At 48.3% G+C, this 16,928-nt stretch overlaps 1 protein-coding gene across 13 annotated transcripts in view; it reads right to left on the bottom strand.

Annotated features, from left to right (window-relative positions):
* The window catches only part of CDH23 (cadherin related 23), a 207,946-nt gene that overhangs the window by 73,134 nt on the left and 117,884 nt on the right, over positions 1-16,928 (bottom strand). For 11 of the 13 annotated variants that reach the window (XR_009742445.1, XR_009742447.1, XR_009742446.1 and 8 more), the window contains exons 12-13: positions 8,385-8,534; positions 7,573-7,731 (exon numbers count right to left, since the gene is read on the bottom strand). Coding sequence is in view for 10 of the 13 variants with exons in the window: in XM_061447925.1 (XP_061303909.1) it covers positions 7,573-7,731; positions 8,385-8,534 (309 nt within the window). In the remaining 3 variants the exon portion in view is untranslated. Of the gene's footprint in view, positions 1-52; positions 196-4,380; positions 6,335-7,572; positions 7,732-8,384; positions 8,535-16,928 lie in introns of those variants that run through there. The other 2 variants (XM_061447947.1, XM_061447957.1) reach the window with 2 other exon arrangements.

Genomic DNA, 16,928 nt, shown 5'->3' with positions numbered 1-16,928 from the left:
TGAGCCTATCCCCTGCATCACATTGCTCACCCTGGATGTTTGGATGGCAGTGTCTCATTAGCACCTCCCTGGTATTCACCCTCTTCAGCAAGGGCTTTCCAATACATTTTCCATTTATTCAGGCAGAAAGAAAGGATGGAAGCTGACCTGCAAGTCCTCTTCTCCTAGTGGCTGACCACACTGTACTCCCCAAACCTATGTGGGGAGGCAAAAAAGGTGCAAGCTACTTCTAACATAGGTGCAGTAGGCACAACACAAACTCAACCCCCTAAGTAAAGTTTAGAGCATTAGTCAACTAGAAAAGGTTGAGAAGTTCTGTGCTTTCCTCATGGCAACATACACGAATGCTGTCCTACTGACCACCAGTGCCCCATGAGATGATAGGATGCATCACAATCTGGTCCTGATGGGAGAGCACCTCAGATGCCATGGATGGGACAGGGGATGTTTTATCTCCCAGATGATTCCCTGCAGAAGCTCAAAGTGTGGTCATCCCTGGAAGCCTTTTCATCCATCTATTGATTTGCAAGGTATTTCCCCACCTCACTCCCTGTTCTGACTGGCTATGTTCCTTACTCCATGCAACCTTTCCAAAATCGGAAGCAATACAGGCTTTCCCTCAAGGCTGGTCTACACAGTCACCATCACCATGTGGGACAGAAATAAAGCTTGGGGTGAGCGTCTTGGCACAGCACATTGCCCATCAGCAGCTGAAAGCTACAGCCAGCTACTTCATTCAGCCTCTACAACTATTGCCTTTTATCTCAGACTGTTTCTGCTCCCTGCATTCACTTTTTCTCCAAGAAAAAGAAGGGGAAAGAAAACCTTTGGAGATCATCTAGAAACAAAAGACAGTGCCAGCTACCAGATGTTAGGGGACAGTTAGTGCCCCTGACTAAAGGGATGAAAGGGCGCAGGGTCGGATGAGACCTGAACGCTCCATAGGCAATGGGGGGAAACCCCCCAGGTTTGCAAAACCCCATATCACCTGTGTCAGCCACATGCACTTGGATTTGAACAAACCCAGAGAGGTGCAACCCCAAAGCTGTCCCAGTACCACTGCAAGGCTCCAGTCCAGGAAGCGGGAGCCCATGGACCGTAGCATCCCTGTGCTGCCCACCAAACTTGCACCAGTGCAAGCTGATGGCTGATTGAGAAAGCGATTTGCATTTTTAATAGGTGCTTATTGATGTCTGCAACTCTTCTTCCCAGAGTGGGAAAACTACATTATTACTTTCTTGTTGACTGGCATTTACAGCTGGCTGGAAAGAAGGGGAAAGAAAATCAGGCTGGGATCGATTTTCCCACCCCCAATGTGAGGCCAAAGACAGATCGAAGAAGCAGAAGAGAGCTGACAGCTGGATGGTAAAGGAGAGAAACTTTGCCAACCAAATTAAAGGTTGCCTTAATGAGGAGAGTAATGGAAGGTTAATTAGTGCATTTACTTCATTAGGCTCTTACTAACAAGGCTTCTCCTGAGGAAGTGCAGTGCCAGGGAGGGGGAAGACGAAAATCCATGTGAAAGGATCTGTTGGGGACGATGAGCAGGTTGAGGACAACCCATGGGGGGTAGCAGAAAGGGACTATCCAGGAATGTGAACCAGAATGCACATGCACACACACATATGTAATAATATACACACACATTTATAAAATACATAGGCTAAGGCATTTGCAAAAAATGAAAGAGGGACCTTCTTTTCTTCCTTCTATAAAATTATCTGAAAATTATGATCTGAAACTCAAGAAAAAAAGGGAAGGTGGTGTGTTTTAAAGCACTGACTCTCTTACAGATTCAGGTTATCAAGTCCCAAGGAAACACGGTGCCTATTTTACATGCCTTGCTGCATACCACAAACCACAGAAAATCATTCCCATGCTGAAATTGATGTCTGATGGTTGATTTGGGCATCATAGGTTATAGTTTGAGGTCTGTGGACTGCTGGAGATGCTCAGACTATTCCTGAGGGTCTGCAAAAGATAACACCAGCAAGCTTGCCTGAAAATGTCGTGTATAGGGCAAACATTTTAAAGCTCTGAAAAGTTCCAGCATCACCTTCAGACTTCTTGAGGGTGGCTCATGGGATAAAACTCAGCATAATCGCAGACCAGAGGTTCTTTCCGGGCAGGGAGGACAGCAAGGCAAAGCAAAGAGCATAACCTTGCAAGAATGTAGGTGGATAAGGTCACAGGGAGAAGGCAGTCACTAATTCAACAAGGATTTGGGACAAACTGCTACATGTCCATCCCAGGGAGGTGTTGATGTTATTTTCATAAGCATGGCTCATCTGCTTTATATCAGAGAGGTGCCTGAATGGGTGACTGAATCGTCTGACCTGGCCTGAGTAAAGAAGAGTGGCAGAAGAGCACTGGGAATCACAGGGGTTAATACCTCTGCTGGGAGATGCTTGTGTGGGGGTTGAAGGTAATGCACTTCCTGCAAACTCCTTCCTACTCCTCTCCCTTTTTCATCCCAACCATTTGCCAGGGAGCCTGGGCAGGGAGGGGGCCACCAGCAGCCTCCCCAGCTGGCTCCTGCTTGCCAGCCCGTTGACAGAGCCTGCAGCTACAGATCCTAGCCTGCACAGCCAAGCCAGACCACAGCAAATAAAGCAAAGAGGAGGGATCACAGAGCTAGGATTACTTTCCACACTTCCCTGGAGAACCATTTTTCTCCAGACCCTTCAAGGCAAATCAAATGCATTGTTGTGTTAAAAACAAGTTACTCTTGGTTTGTTTAGGCTTTAATGATTTTGGTTATCAGAGGTTTCCAGGAGGACTTTGCTGTGCAGCTCTGTAGTGTATTGAGGAGCTTAAGGAGACCTCCTGCCCCTTAATTCATACCTCCTGCTGGGTCGTCCTAGGCCCCTTCCCCATTCATCAGGGTCTAGCAAATACATCAGCAAAGGAGAACAATGCACAGACCTACACCACTGTGTAGCTCCCTGGCTTTTGGGACATCAGCACCACACTGACTCATGGCAGCTGCTGTCAAAGCAGCAGTGTCCAAAGACAAGTCTGGAGGGATGCTGTGCTCTCCGTTCCGTTCATTACAGCGCTCAGACCCTGCAGCCTTGCAAGGTGGCAGGACCCAGACACACCACAGGCTTAGTGCGACAAGTGCGAACATACGCTTGAACCTTCCCTGTTCTTCCCAGCCAGGCATCTTCCACCACACGCAAGGGGCATGACTGTGCCAGAAAGGACAAGAGGGGATGCTGGAATGAACCCTCCATCTTTTCCTCCTGCTGAGGGGAGCTTGCTGGAATTTGGGCTGGGTCTTGGTAATTCCAGAAGCAAGGCCATGTTTTTCATAGCTTCTTCCACCCCAAAAAATTCCCCACTAAAAGCTTTATCTAGTGCCAATGCCTCTCCCCCTCCCCACGTCACAGAGGAGCTCCTCGTGGGGGCCCCAACACAGCTAATGGGATGTGAGGCTCTGGGATCCCTGTCAAACCCTCCACACCTGGGGAAGGAAGGAGCAGAGACCTGAGCAGCTAGGTCTGATGCCTGATCAGCTGCAGTCCTCTTCACAGCCATCGGGAACCTGAGTTTTCTTTCTGCTTCTGTCTCAGCTGACATGCTACATGATGGCTTGTGAAGCAGCAACACTACTTCCTGCTCCTGGCAATGATGCAGCTTGAAACATGGAGAGTAGCAGCAGCATGGGGACAAATACCCGAGGGCTTCTGCTGTATCTGGACTCAAATAGAACTAATGGACTGGCCCCAGTAGGTCCTCACTAGTCCTGGACCTCAGCCCTTGCCTAGTGCTTTGTCCCAGAGCAGAGGGCATTCCTTTTGGATCTCCCCCTCTCATCATTCCCTGCTCCCACAGAATTGCTATTCCTCTGTAGCAGACATTCACTCTGGCAATGTCAATATTCATGCCAGACCTCGTTTCCTCAAGACTTGTACTGGTGCTGTTAGATAGAGGCAGGGATGTTGGACCATGCCCTTTTATCTGTTCCTCCCTCATCTGCCCATTGGTTTGTCCCTCTGCAGCAGATTTATCCTCCATCTGGTCTGAGATCTGGGGATGCGACTAACTAGCAACTCATCCTCTCCTCCAGCTTCTGGGCTTATCAGCTGGGAGAGACAGGGCTGGAGATACCCTCCTTTATCCTGCTCCTCTCACCCCAGGACAAAACCAGTTGCTGGGACCCATTTTGGCAGATGTTTGCTGAGCCCATCACAGACACTGATCATGGCTACAGCTGAACATGGCCATTCATCCACCCTAGCACCATCATCCCCCAGGGCTTCCTATTATAGCTTAAAGCCCTCTGTACCATGCAGAGTTGGCACCCTTCCTCAACACACCTCTCCGGAGCTCAGCTTTCCAGCCCACAGCACCAGCTGCCCAGGCAGCACTTGTCTGGGGGTATCAGAGCCCCAGTTCATTTAGGGGGCAGTATATTGCTCTTGCTGCCTCTCATTCCTGGAAGGCATGAAGTTATACTGGCTGACTGCTTGCTCAAGAAGTGTGAAATTCTTTCTCTGACCTTTTCTGTTGTGTTATTAAAAGGTTTCATGGCCAGTTGTTTCAGAAAAAAAAATAAAACATTTCAATATTTGTTGGTAGCTGGGGCAGAACTTGCCCATCTCTTCAGGATGAGCTCTGGCCAATTCCCTGCTTCACCCCAGCCTCGCTGAAGGAACGTGCCACTCTGTGGCCTCTCCAGCCGGGCTTTCTCATGCATAGCAGGGCCTGGGGCGGGGGAAAAGAGAAGTTCACATGGGGAGAGGCTGCTAACAACTGTGGATCCCTGGGCAGCCTGCGCACCCCTCTGCTCAGCTGTTGGGTTGCATTGTACACCTAACTCCAGACTGCAAGGATATATGTTATAGGGCAGCCTGGAAGCTTTCAGTAAGGACCTCTTCATGCCAGTCTCTGCAAAAGCAAACAGAAGAAATCTCTGGCCTAAGGGGCTTATCAGGTGGATGAAGAGCATGGAGGCAGGAAGGCTGCCTTTGGGTGTATTGCAGGCTCCCTGCACAGGACAAAAGCTGTTCCTGTGAAGCCTGTACTCTCCAGATGTTCTCATGCAAGCAAATGACTACCAAATGTATATGATAAATGCCTTTCATGGACGGAATTAAACAGATGGATGAATGGACGGATGAATGGACAGACAGGAAGTGAAGGGAATGCAAAATAAAGAACAAAGAGCGGACAGAATCCTAGAGGGCAGAAAAGGCTGTGCTGTGCTAAGGAAGTAACTGAGATGTGCCCAGGAAGCCACAGGAGTGCGTAAGAGGGTATCTCTGGACAAAAGGAAAGAGGCAGAGAGCAGAAAGCAGGCAGTGGCACTGGATGCCTGCAGTTTGGGTTGTTTTACAGTTATTTATACGTGTAACAGGCAACGTTTCTCTGCTGTCACTGACATTAGGAACTGAAATGCTGCAGAAGTGAGTGGCCATTTGTCACTGCAAATGAAGTCTGCTTGCTCTGGTTTTTGCCTTTTCATTTCCAGCTGGCCAATCAGAGGGCAGTGTGGGAAGGGTGGCAGCGAGGAACATGCTTACTCAGCAGAGCGGGATCGCTGCTCTTCCCAGGTCATGAAGGAAGCCCCTTCACCTCTCCAACGCCCTGCAGCCGCGCACAGCAAAGGGGTCTAGCAGGGAAGTGCTTGCTGGAAGGTGGGTAACCAGCCCAGGGTCTCTTGGGCTGCTGGGAGTAACTTACCCAGCAATTTCCGCTTGCCTCGGCCCAGTGGTTTTAGCTGCTTGCCTCCCTGCTGGGAAGGAGCTGCAGGCACTGCTCTGCCCTGCCAGCTCTGCTTGGCCATTTCCAGCAGCGGCTGGCAGGAAGCCTCCTGCCACTCTTTGGCGACCGCTTGCCTAGCCCACACGCTCCCCTGTTGATCCTGATCTCATAAACCTCCTGATTTGTCCTTAGAACCCTGGAAATCCATTGCCCCTCAAAACACATGGCTCAAAACCTGCACTTATCTGTACAAAAGCGCATTTTGCAGCACTGAGATCCCTAACCGCTATGGGTGAATACCAATAAAGAGCTCCCAGGCAAGAGGAAAAGAAGGTAAAGAGAAAAGGAGGAATTTATTAGCAAGGAAAGCAGACTTTTTGTGTGTGGCACATGGGACAGTTGGAGAGGCACCACGCAGAAGGGCAGTGGCATGGAAGCAAGCAGAGGGCTGCATCTCGAAGTCAAGCAGCAGCAGCAGGAGGAGCTGGTACTTTATGAGGGTTGTTAAAAGTTTGGGATCAGCTGGCAGGGCAATCTGGATTTCAGTGCTAATTGCCTCCATTCTGATTTATCATAGAAGATTCAACTCCTGGCATTTTGCGTTCACTCTGAAATGCTGGCATAGCTGGAAGTTGGGGAAAGAGAAAACACAGTAACAATCTCATTTGTTTAGTGTCTGACGGCCTGACTAGCTAAACATCTGCTTGAAATATTAATAACTGTCAGATGGGAACAGCTCAGGGGCTCTATAGTTTCACACCATCTGTTTGTAAAGTAAACACACTTATGCACAGGCGCATACACCCAACCCTTTTGTCAGGGCTTTTATTCTCTGGATCGGCATGTCTGTGTCAATGGGACACCAGGGGCTGTGTCCTGGGAGAGCAGGGGGCATGGGGGAGACGGGAGGGCAGCCAGAGAAAAAGCCAAACAAATTCATGTATGACAAACCATAGCAGTAGTAATGCACCCAAGGCCTAGCAGGGGTTTTGATGCTTCCCGCACTTCATATTTTCTGTCCCAAAGGAGCTTTGCTTCTTACTGCCATTCTTCAGCACAGGGATTTGTTCCGATTGCTGCTATGCCCCACATTGGTACTGACCTCAGCTGATATTCCCCTCATGCTCTGGGAAACATATCTTCTTGCCAGGGATTTTGAGTGCTTCCACCAACCTACACAGGAGGGACGAGCCCAATGGAAACACTCCTTGATCATCACCACCTCTGTCTGCTGCACCACCATTCTGCTTTCAGCCATTCAATACCAGGCTCTGCTAAATACAGTTATTCTCCTCTTTTTCCATCCTTCAACCTTTTTGTGGCTCAATTGACCTCTATTTTGTTGAGGAAGATGATGCTTCTAAACAGGGCAGTGAGAAAACCCACACTGAAACATAAATATTGGGCATTAACTCTCACTGATAAAGTGACCGAGTTCAGTAGGTACTACAGCATCTTTTCCCATAACAAGATGAGGCAGGGAGAGGCAGTGCATATGTGATGGGACACAAACTGCGTACACAACTGAAATACTCGTTGGATCCCATGTATTGAGGAGGAGGGAGAAGCAACACCATGTCTAGTAGGATCAGTATCTGCAGGACAAGCTGCTTCTGCAGATAAGACGTTTAAGTGCAGGAATCTCCTCAAGTTTCTGGTATGGTGGGAACCACGTACATGGAGATCAGCAAAAGTCAAGATACCTGCTCCAAAAGCCCATGGGAGGGCTATACCTCACCCTACTGCCAGCATCTCCCACCACTCCCTTACCAGGCTCCCCAAGCCAATCCCGTGGAGGTGGGAACCGTGGAGCCACATTCATACCAAGGACTTTGCAGAGAGAGCCAGGATGCTCCTACTCACGTGGACCTGGAGGACGGTGGTGCCCACGGTGGTGTTCTCAAAGAGGCTTACATTGTACAGGGCCTTGCTGAAAATGGGGCGATTGTCGTTCTCGTTGATGAGGTTAATCTTCACACGTGCGAAGCCAACGTGGTCTGGAATGCTCTCATTTGCAAAGAGCTGGGCAGAGACAGGAAGCAAAGGGAGGGTTGGAGACATGATTTGCAATGCTTGGGAGAGTTATCTCTTCTTCTTCAATGAGAAAACAATGCTTAACTGAGCTCCCTCACTAGATTATCCACCTCAGTGCTAACCACCAGAGCATAGACACTTGAAACATAAAAGGGACTCTTTCCCCTGGGAGCTGCTCAGCTCTGGGTGAGCCAGACACCCTGCCCCAGTCTCTGCCTGGGGAACCAGGACCTGCCACCCCACCACAGCCTGAAGAAAGGGTAGGAAGGTTTTTGCTCATCTTCCTCCACCAGTGGTACGAGAGCCTCTCTGTCAGGATGTGTATACGCATTGCTGGTGTGGTGTAAACCTGCTTTGCCTTCCTTGTGAATTTATAGCTCAGATAGAGAGCAGGGCAAAGCTGGAGCAGGAGGCTGGAGAGAGCTTTGGTGCCTCATAGATATACCTTAAGTTTTATGCAAGGGGGCGTACCCTCTGCTTAAGCTCTGGCAGATGTTTTCTTTACTATTATTTCAATTTTTGGTCATTTTGTAATGCTCCAAAGCTCTGTAGTGTGGATTACAGAGAGGAAGAGAGAAGCCTGGTTAACAGTCACTCTTAGAAACATGGACATCCCATAGAGCACAGGGGTGCAGCCTTACCGAAAATTCATAGCGAGGAATGGTCTCAAAGTCGAGCGGCACTGCCACGCGGACGCGGATGTCTGCTTTCCCCTGGATGGAGGTTGGTGAGATGATGAAGTGGTTGGAGTTGTTGCCCACCAGGTAAACCTCAAAAACACTGTTGGGTCCCTGGGAAGGGAGACAGGAAGGTTAACAGTGACAAAGGAGAGAAGAACTGGCCCATCTGCAGGGTAAGGCTGAAGGCACCTGGGGCCTGGCCAGGGGAGAGCACAGGATAAAAGCACCAACCTGACTGCAAAGCCCGTTTATCAGCTGTGTATCTACCAATGCCCTCAGCTTGGCCCCAACCGTTTGCCTTCAAACATGTAAAAATGCAATTACCAGAGATGCAGGGGAGTGTTTCTCTGTTTGGGTTTGGTTAACTGAGCCACAGGGTTCGACACTGACCTTAAGCACTCTTTCTTGCGTTTTATTATGCTTACTGGGTGTACAATGCATGCGATTTCTACAAATCTTCTTTTCATATTCACCCGTTTTATACAAAATCCATGTGCACATGAAAGTAATGCATCCCTGGGATGAACCTGCAGAGCACACAGCTGGAAGGAAAATCTCTTTTACTGCTGTGAGATCCACTCATCACAGAGGCTATCACACAGTGGGATTTCATTGCCTTATGCTGGGGGGTAGAGTGTGAGCACCTTTCTCCCAGTCAAAGGACTATTTCCAGTAAGACAGCTCAAGCTGGGAATGGGAAATCTCCTGCTTTCCCAAGACCTGGCCAGCAGAGCAGTGGGACCACCAACATACCAAAACCAGCGCTTCAGGACCCTCGTTCTGGGCCTGGCACCCCTTCCCAAAGCACAGCCCAGCAGAGCACATGAAAAGCAGGTTCAAAAGCTGCCAGAGCTGAATTTCCAATTTTCCCTGAGGGAATGACCTCACTCCTATCAGAAAAAAGGACCAATTAAATGCACGAAGGGGCACTAATAGCAAAAGCTGGCCAAGTGTGACTACCGAGAGCCAGTGACATGAGCAGAATCCCTCCTTGCTCTCCTCCCTACACTGCCCAGCAGCCTGCAGAGCAGGTTGCAAGCTGAGCATCTCCAGCAGAGCCACACAGCAGGAGCAAGCTCCAAAGGCACCCACTGCCCAGGAGCCCAGCAATGCTCAACTGGTGCACAACAGGGGTGTGAACATCCCTCCAGGGGAATAAAACTGACCCATCTTAGGGCAGACTTCACTCCTTCCAAAAGATGTTTTGCTGGCAAATGGAAGTACCAGCCCTGGCATGAATGAGGCATGGCACTGGTACAGAGTCTGGGAGGGAGGGAGGCAGGAAGGAAGGGAGGGAGGGAGGGAGGGAGGGAGCAAGGATACGGAAAATGGAAAGAGGGAGGCATCACTCCCCCAGCCATTATTTGGTACCCTATCCTTAAGATGCCAATTTATAACAAAGAACCATTTTCCACCAGTGAAAAACATTCCATTGAGGAATTTCTGCCCAGCTCCTTCGCTGAGCCCTCGGTGTCTCTCCCAGGGGCCAGTGCCCATCCTGCAGGACACAAAAACACCTTTCGTGGTGGCAAAATGTGAGTGATTTTCTTGGAAGCCAGAGAGGAAGCAACTTTGTTGGAGGCATGAGATAAACGTTGAAACATCAAAAGAAATCTAAGTATTTTCTGGAAGAGAGCTGGGTGGATTAATTCCCCTCCAGCTGGGGAAGGAGATCAGCCTCCAGATACCCACCATTCCTAATTAGCAGCCCCTCGAGTGCCTCAGTCTCCCCGTGTGAGGTCTGGAGAAGGGGAATACATCTGCCTCTTGGGAGGGCTGCTGCGGGTTGCCGTTTATATATTTATTCAGCTATTTATTTTTTTGTTTCTGCCCCCATGCTGCTTTCCTTGCTCCTGGTTCCTGGAGACTGTGAGCCCCCTGCGGATGGCTGAAAGCAAATCTGAATATTCAAGTTGTTATCAGCTGCCCAGCAGAAGGGACTGGCTCAGCCCAGCTCACAGCTAGTACCCCCTGCTCCAAAGGAAGCCATGGGGAGCTACTTGCATTTTCCTCACCCCTTGCTACCTGCTCCTGCCACCCAGAGCAAACAAGGGATCTGAAATGTATTTGTGAAGAAGAAAAACAAGTGCTGTCTCCCCGGGCTCACAAAGGTCCTGGTGTGCAGTGGTGGGCTTACAGCAGAGCATCATCTCATTGTGGTGCTGATGATTAGTGCGGGATGCATGGGTGTGGTATCGATGCCCAATCTTCTTTATCTGCTTGTTTCCCTCCTCCAATCCCTTACCCATCAGCTCCTGTATTGCTTGAGTTTCTTCCCCATCACTGAAAACAAATCATCTCCTTTTTCTTCCTTCAGAGGCATAAATTAACGAGCAGCCTGCCAAACCTTAGCAACCCTACAATAATAAACCCGTCTGCATGTACCCTCCATCCGAAACAAATTGAGCCATAAAGAAACAGGCTTCAGAGGGAACTTTGCTAATACACAAAGCTGGGACACAGCCTCTCTTTTCCAGCTTGTCTCATCTTGTGCCAGTCCACAGGGCCAGCACTCACTGTGGCTTGAGGCTGCTGGCCGCTGCCTCCTTCCCAGCAGTCACACCTCCTCCCAGCCATAGCCAGCGTTGCAACTGATGGAAATTTCATGTCAATTCAGCTAAAAGACAGTCGTAGCTGCAGTTGGGCATAATTATTACTTTGTTCTTTGTGTATGTATTCCTTAGAGCGTGGAACAGGAGCTGCACCATGTCCTGCTGCTGGGACACGAAGCTACAACATGCCACAATGCCAGGATCAACCTCATGCAAATAGCCAACTCCCCAAAAAGTGACCACTGACTGATCTACCGCAAATGCTTTGTATTTGAACAATTTGTGATGGGCCTGTTTGCCAGCCCCACGTGCCCAGTATCCCTCTTAAATTCCAGGGGACTGGAGCAGAGGGGATACCAACCTTTGGCACAGCCAGCATAGCACAGACTGTCAAGGCAAGGGCAGAAGCTCAGATGTGAGGCTGTGACATGCCAGGAGGTGGGTACATGTGTCTCTTCAGAGGTCGCAGGCACTTACATGGGATCTGCTCATGCACCTCCCATGAATCATGACCGAAGTCTGCTCTCACAATCTTGCAAGGCAGTCTCACAGGGCTCATGACAAATCAGGGAGCCCCTTCTCACATCAGGAGGCCAGAAACAGCCACATCAGCTGTTCCAGCTTTGACTGAGGATGGATCATAAGCTTTATCCCAGCTTTTTTATCCAGCATCACCTATTGGCTTCATCCATCAATCCTGCTCCCACCCAGCCCCTTCCTCAGGGGAGTGCACATGGAAACGCTTCAGAAATTATTCAACCTTCCACCAGTCAAAGCAAGCATTTAGCATCACTTACCAATGGTTACACAAGAAATAAAAGTAAAAAAGCAAGCCTCTAGACAAGCAGACAATTCTTCCTGAACCATACAACCCCCACCGCGGTGCACAGGTTGGTGGCCCGCAATAATTTTCAGCACAAAGTTAGCTGGATTTGGGAAAAGCAGCCTGGAATCCTCAGTTCTCTTCATAGTGGCTCTGTAGAGGGCTGCCTTTGGCTTCCTTCACCCTAGCTCAGGTACAGCTTACTTTTCCAAAATGGTGAGCTTGCCTTTCTGAAGCACAAAACCCAGTGTAACTCCAGCTTTCCTCCCAGCCACTTTCTAGGCAAGGGCTAATACCTACAAAGCTGAGGAGTGTTTAATACCCCTCATTCTGGCAAGTTTGCAAAGAAAGGAAAAGTGCTGAGAATTCAGGAATGGTAGAGGAGGAAGGGGGGGGGGGGGGGGGAAGAGAGTTGGGTGTGCTTTTTTAAAAAAGCAATTAGTGCCTCTTCATATGGTTCCTATACCTTAGCCTGTGGTTCTACCTAGTCAGAGATAAATAATGCTTAATCCTTCCTTTGAAAACACAAGGCATAAAGAGGGTTATTCTTGCCACCCACTTTAAAGCATTTAACTCTAGTGCTTTGAATAGCCTCTCTGGAGTTGCCTGCCTCTCTCCTGCTGCCCAGCCAGCCAGCTCAGACTCCCAGCACCCATTGCCTACCCAGCAACCGGGCACAACAGCAACAATAATCATTTGAGAACTCACTGGGCACAGGCCCTTGTCCCCTGCATCCCTAAGGACTTCACTGAGGCTGTGGATGATACAGGTTGCCTGGTGCAAAATGCTCCCCAGCTATTCAGATCCTCTTCCCCACGGTGGCAGCCCTTTTCTCCTGCCTTTCTGTCCATCTGAAAGTGTCAGTCCTTGCCCACTCCCCCCCTCCTGGAGGAGTTTTCTCCTTCCCCACTCTCCCCAGGTTATCTGCTGAATTCCACACACGCCTGCACAGACGGGATCAATCCAAGGCTGCCTCGCCTTCAGCTTATCTCTGCTCCAAATGATTGATTTTCCCTCTTTAAGGGTAATTTGCTGGTGAATTCCATGTATTGCAAAAACCCCTGTGAAATCTAATTCAGCCCGACTGGCAGCTGGCACTTTTGGGAGAGAATACTTGAGCACCGTCAATTCCCCTTTACAGTTCCTTGCTGTGTAGATCATATTTATAGTGCACGTGTCTGTCATATGCATATATATGCTACAAATGATTCATATATTCCACCTGCACACACATGGGCACATACGATATCCCTGTGCAAGCCTCTGATGCAGTTTTATGCAACAAATACTGTATATTCCCATGGCCTGGATTTTCTTTCTTTAAATTCCCCATTTGTCTTACTCCATATGCTTATTTTGGAGAATTGTTTCAAAATTATTTTAAAATGTCAGCCCATCATACTCGTGCTTTATACAGCCTCTGCCCTTTTCTTCCTCTTCAATCAACCGCGTCAGGGAAAATCAAGTGAAAGCCATGGTAGAAGAGCTGGCTTCTCTGATGTGCCTGGGGAAACTATGCTGCTGTTTCTCTTAATATACCCCTGTGAACCTTGCAGCGATAGGGAGCTCAAATAAGGAATACCCTGAAGGATGCCCTGATCCTTTTCCTGCACGGCCAAACCCTTGTCTTCACCTAAAATAGTGCATCAAGCCACCAGGCTTTAAAATACCAGCACATCCAGAAAGGATACCCATGCACCCTTCCTAAGCCAGCCTTGGAGTAGATAAGCCTAAGTTTACCAGCCCTCTGGTAAGCAACGTATTTCACTGCTTGGGGCTCTTGCTCTCAATCTGGAAACAAACCTTAATGCAGAAATGGATTCAAGGCTTTAACCTTCTATCTCATACACAGGATTTATTCTTCCCTGCTGATCTATCGCAATGTGAATGAGAGGAGAATCCAACCCCAGTCTGAGAGTGTATATGCATACCGGTTTTCTCTGGTGTCCAGCTGAGCATAGGCTCAGTCTAAATATTGGGAAAAGTCACAGATTTTCATAAACAGCCTTCAGATGTCTTTGGAAAGGTATTCAAGAGGTTTGCTGTCTATCTGACAAAGAGAGAAACTCAGCTGAACAGAGGTTAATGGTTTTTTTCTTGGTTTGTAGGAGGCCAGGTCCAAAACCCTGTGCAAACTCTGTGTACTAATTTCTCCTGTGTTCAAGTGTTTTTGATAAGCCATAGAGAATGCAAAATCAAAAACCAGCACACCTGTTTGAACACCTCTAGGCTGCACCCCAAATCCATGTCTGGGGTCATCTCAGCTCAACCTGAGTACTGCTCCACATCCCACCCTGCACTCCCAAGCCAGCTCCTCTTGGAGCAAGACCATGACCACGTTTGAGGCACAGCAGCTGGGATTTTGCAAGGGACAGACTCAGACGAATGGGTTTCTTCTTGCAGGCAGCCCACTTAGGTACCTCATCTGAGACATTAATGCCAGCCAAGTTCCAGAAAGGCACTTAAATACAGAGGTAAATTCAAGCACATGCTTTCAAGAGTGGTCTTGTGTGCAACATAAATACATTTTTAAGTGCTTAGATGAATTGTTTAATCTATCTCATTCAAAAAGCAATCATTTACGTGTGTGCAAAACACACCAGAAGAAAGAAAGACCAACCACCACAATTTAAAAAGGTCACGTGGGTCTGGTTACAAAACTCCTTGTTTAATGGCCCTGGCACCCCATGCAGCGTGTTAAGGGCCAGGCTCACACGACACTTTTTCCCCCAGCTCTGTAAAGACACAACCAGGTTACAATGGCAGGTAGGTTCATCAAAACCACCCAACCCTACAGAATCTGTAGGTGGGACAAGGTTCAGGCATGGGCTGCACCATCCAAGTAGGGCCTCAACAAGCTGAAGGAACAGTGTCAAAATTTGCTGTAGGGGCCAGAATAAGGCTGGATGGCTTGGCTCAAGAAGGAAGCCAACCTGCCAAGGACTCTCATAGGACTTTAAGACATAGGTTGAGAGGCAGGAATCAAAACACGGGCAAAATTATCTTCCTGAAAACTCTAGCTTTGACTTCATGTGCCTCTATCCATCTGCTCTCATTTGTTTATTTAGCTGCTCTCCCTGGAGACATATGTAATGCTCTTCTTGTTTTCCTTTGCCCCTTACACAAATGAATCATGTCATCTCTAGCATGAAGGCCATGCTGACAAAATAGCTCTGTCAGCCATGTCCTCGGTCACATCCCTGCCTGAAGTCCTTGCTGTCCCATCCCTCTACCCCTGCACCCACAGAAAGCCAAGAAAGCCTGGCACCATCTTGGCTACTTCAAATCCAGATGGTTTGCAAAAGCCTCACAATTCTCATGGGGTACTAGAGCATTCAAAATGTCACTGTAAGGCAATTCTCTTCCCTTTCTGTAAATTTTTTACTGAAAGTTTTGGGGTTTTGGACTTCTGTAAATACACTGCCTGGGAAGCAGTGCTACAATAAGCCTGGCTACAGATTCAGTCCCATTCCTGTCTCATATTCACGACCTGGGTCTCTTTTTCACAACCTGGGTAGGCTGTCCCAATATTTTTTTTCCCCCAGAGTGCTACCTGGATGGTTTATCCCATTGCAAGCATCCACAAGGGGAAATAATAAAGATACACCATTGGAAAACAAACAAACAAACAAACAAGAAACAGTTGCTTATAACTTTCCTCCCTCCAGATATTTCAAGACATCAGCTCTCCTGTGCTTCTTATCAGTGAAAATAATGCTGTGGTTAAATGAATCCATGCTAATATGACAGCCTCCGAAGACGTGTACAGTAAAACCCCTTCAGACTTCCTTAGCACACGAGGTCCTCTCTCAGCAGTTTTAAAAATCTCAGCCAATTCTTGTGGGGAAATCTCAGGAACTTAAAGAAATACATCACAAGAATGAGTCTATTTTTTGCTGGTGTGATCGGGAAGGCAAGGCTATTTTTTATTCTCCCATTTTAAAATTAGCAAGGCTGAAAAGTGAATTCTTGAATGGAAGTCACTCCAGTAAAATGAGCTTTTAACCAGAAATAATGACAGATCCTTCATCCTTCTGGCACAAACAGAAGTGCTACAATGCCCTTCAAGAACAGATCTGCTGACATCTCTCAGAAAGCACGACAGCAGCTCTATTCAGAAACTATCCTAAGCATCTGTCATATCCATATCTTCTTTATTAGCAATTGACATTTTCAAGAAAAAAACAGTCTCTTTATCTGCTTAATACTTCATCTGCACCTCTTCAGGCTGAACTCATAACTCTTGGATGGTGACATCATGTCACAAGTAGATTATTAGTTCTGTGTCATAATCACTTCCCGTGAAAAAAAAACGGGGTTTCTGAATGGCTTTATGAGACGTGGAGAACTCCACCCAGGACTGGAGAAAAGCAAATCCATCATCTCAGCCAGCAAAGGTGTCTTAGAAAATGCACAGTTTAATTGACCCACCAGCGTTTGGAGGGGGGGGGGGAGGAGGCAGATACTGTTTCATATTCCATGGTACTATCACATCATTTCCCTGAAGCATCAGGAAAACATCCTGATGATGCCATTTGTTCTGACAGACCCTCTCCCCTCATCTCTCACTTGGGGTGGCACGAGCCTGTAGCCAGAGCTTTTCCGAGGGATTTTGGAAAATTCACCATGTGGTGTCAGCACTGGTTTGAAGCAGACACCGCACAGCGTGGAAGAGTTGGAGGGTACTGGCACACAGAAGCAGCCAGGCATGAATTGCACAAGTCAAATAATCAGAGTAATTGAAGGCTGCAAGCCCAAGGCTGGAAAACATGCCGCAATCCCTACATGGATGGCATGGACCAGCGCGTAACAAATAGGAGCTCCATTAACATGAGGGAGGAACAAGCCTTCAGCACTCCTGGTTCTTTTGCAGTGATGAACTGTTATCCCAGTGTCCCCCATACTTCCTCCAGCCCCAAGATAGCAGACCTATCTTATCCCAGGTCACAGCAGTACCCATCCCTGCCAGAGCAGAGAGTGTGGAGGTCCCTTCTTTCCCCTCCTGTGGGAGCCCACCAGAAAACCTTATCCCTTTCTAAAACAGAGTGGCAAAGGACTGCCCAACAAGAGTCCTCAGAAGCAGGCAAGAATCAGCATCCCACACAATCCTATTTTCTGGCTTTCAGTGAC

The sequence above is a fragment of the Pezoporus flaviventris genome, unplaced genomic scaffold (assembly GCF_033815535.1).
Source record: "Pezoporus flaviventris isolate CSIRO_AGI_PZ_B2104156 unplaced genomic scaffold, CSIRO_AGI_Pfla_v1 ptg000001l, whole genome shotgun sequence".
NCBI classification, from domain to species: Eukaryota; Metazoa; Chordata; class Aves; order Psittaciformes; family Psittacidae; genus Pezoporus; species Pezoporus flaviventris.
The sequence above is the reverse complement of the archived record's forward strand: the minus strand, read 5'-3'. Positions and strand labels throughout refer to the sequence as shown.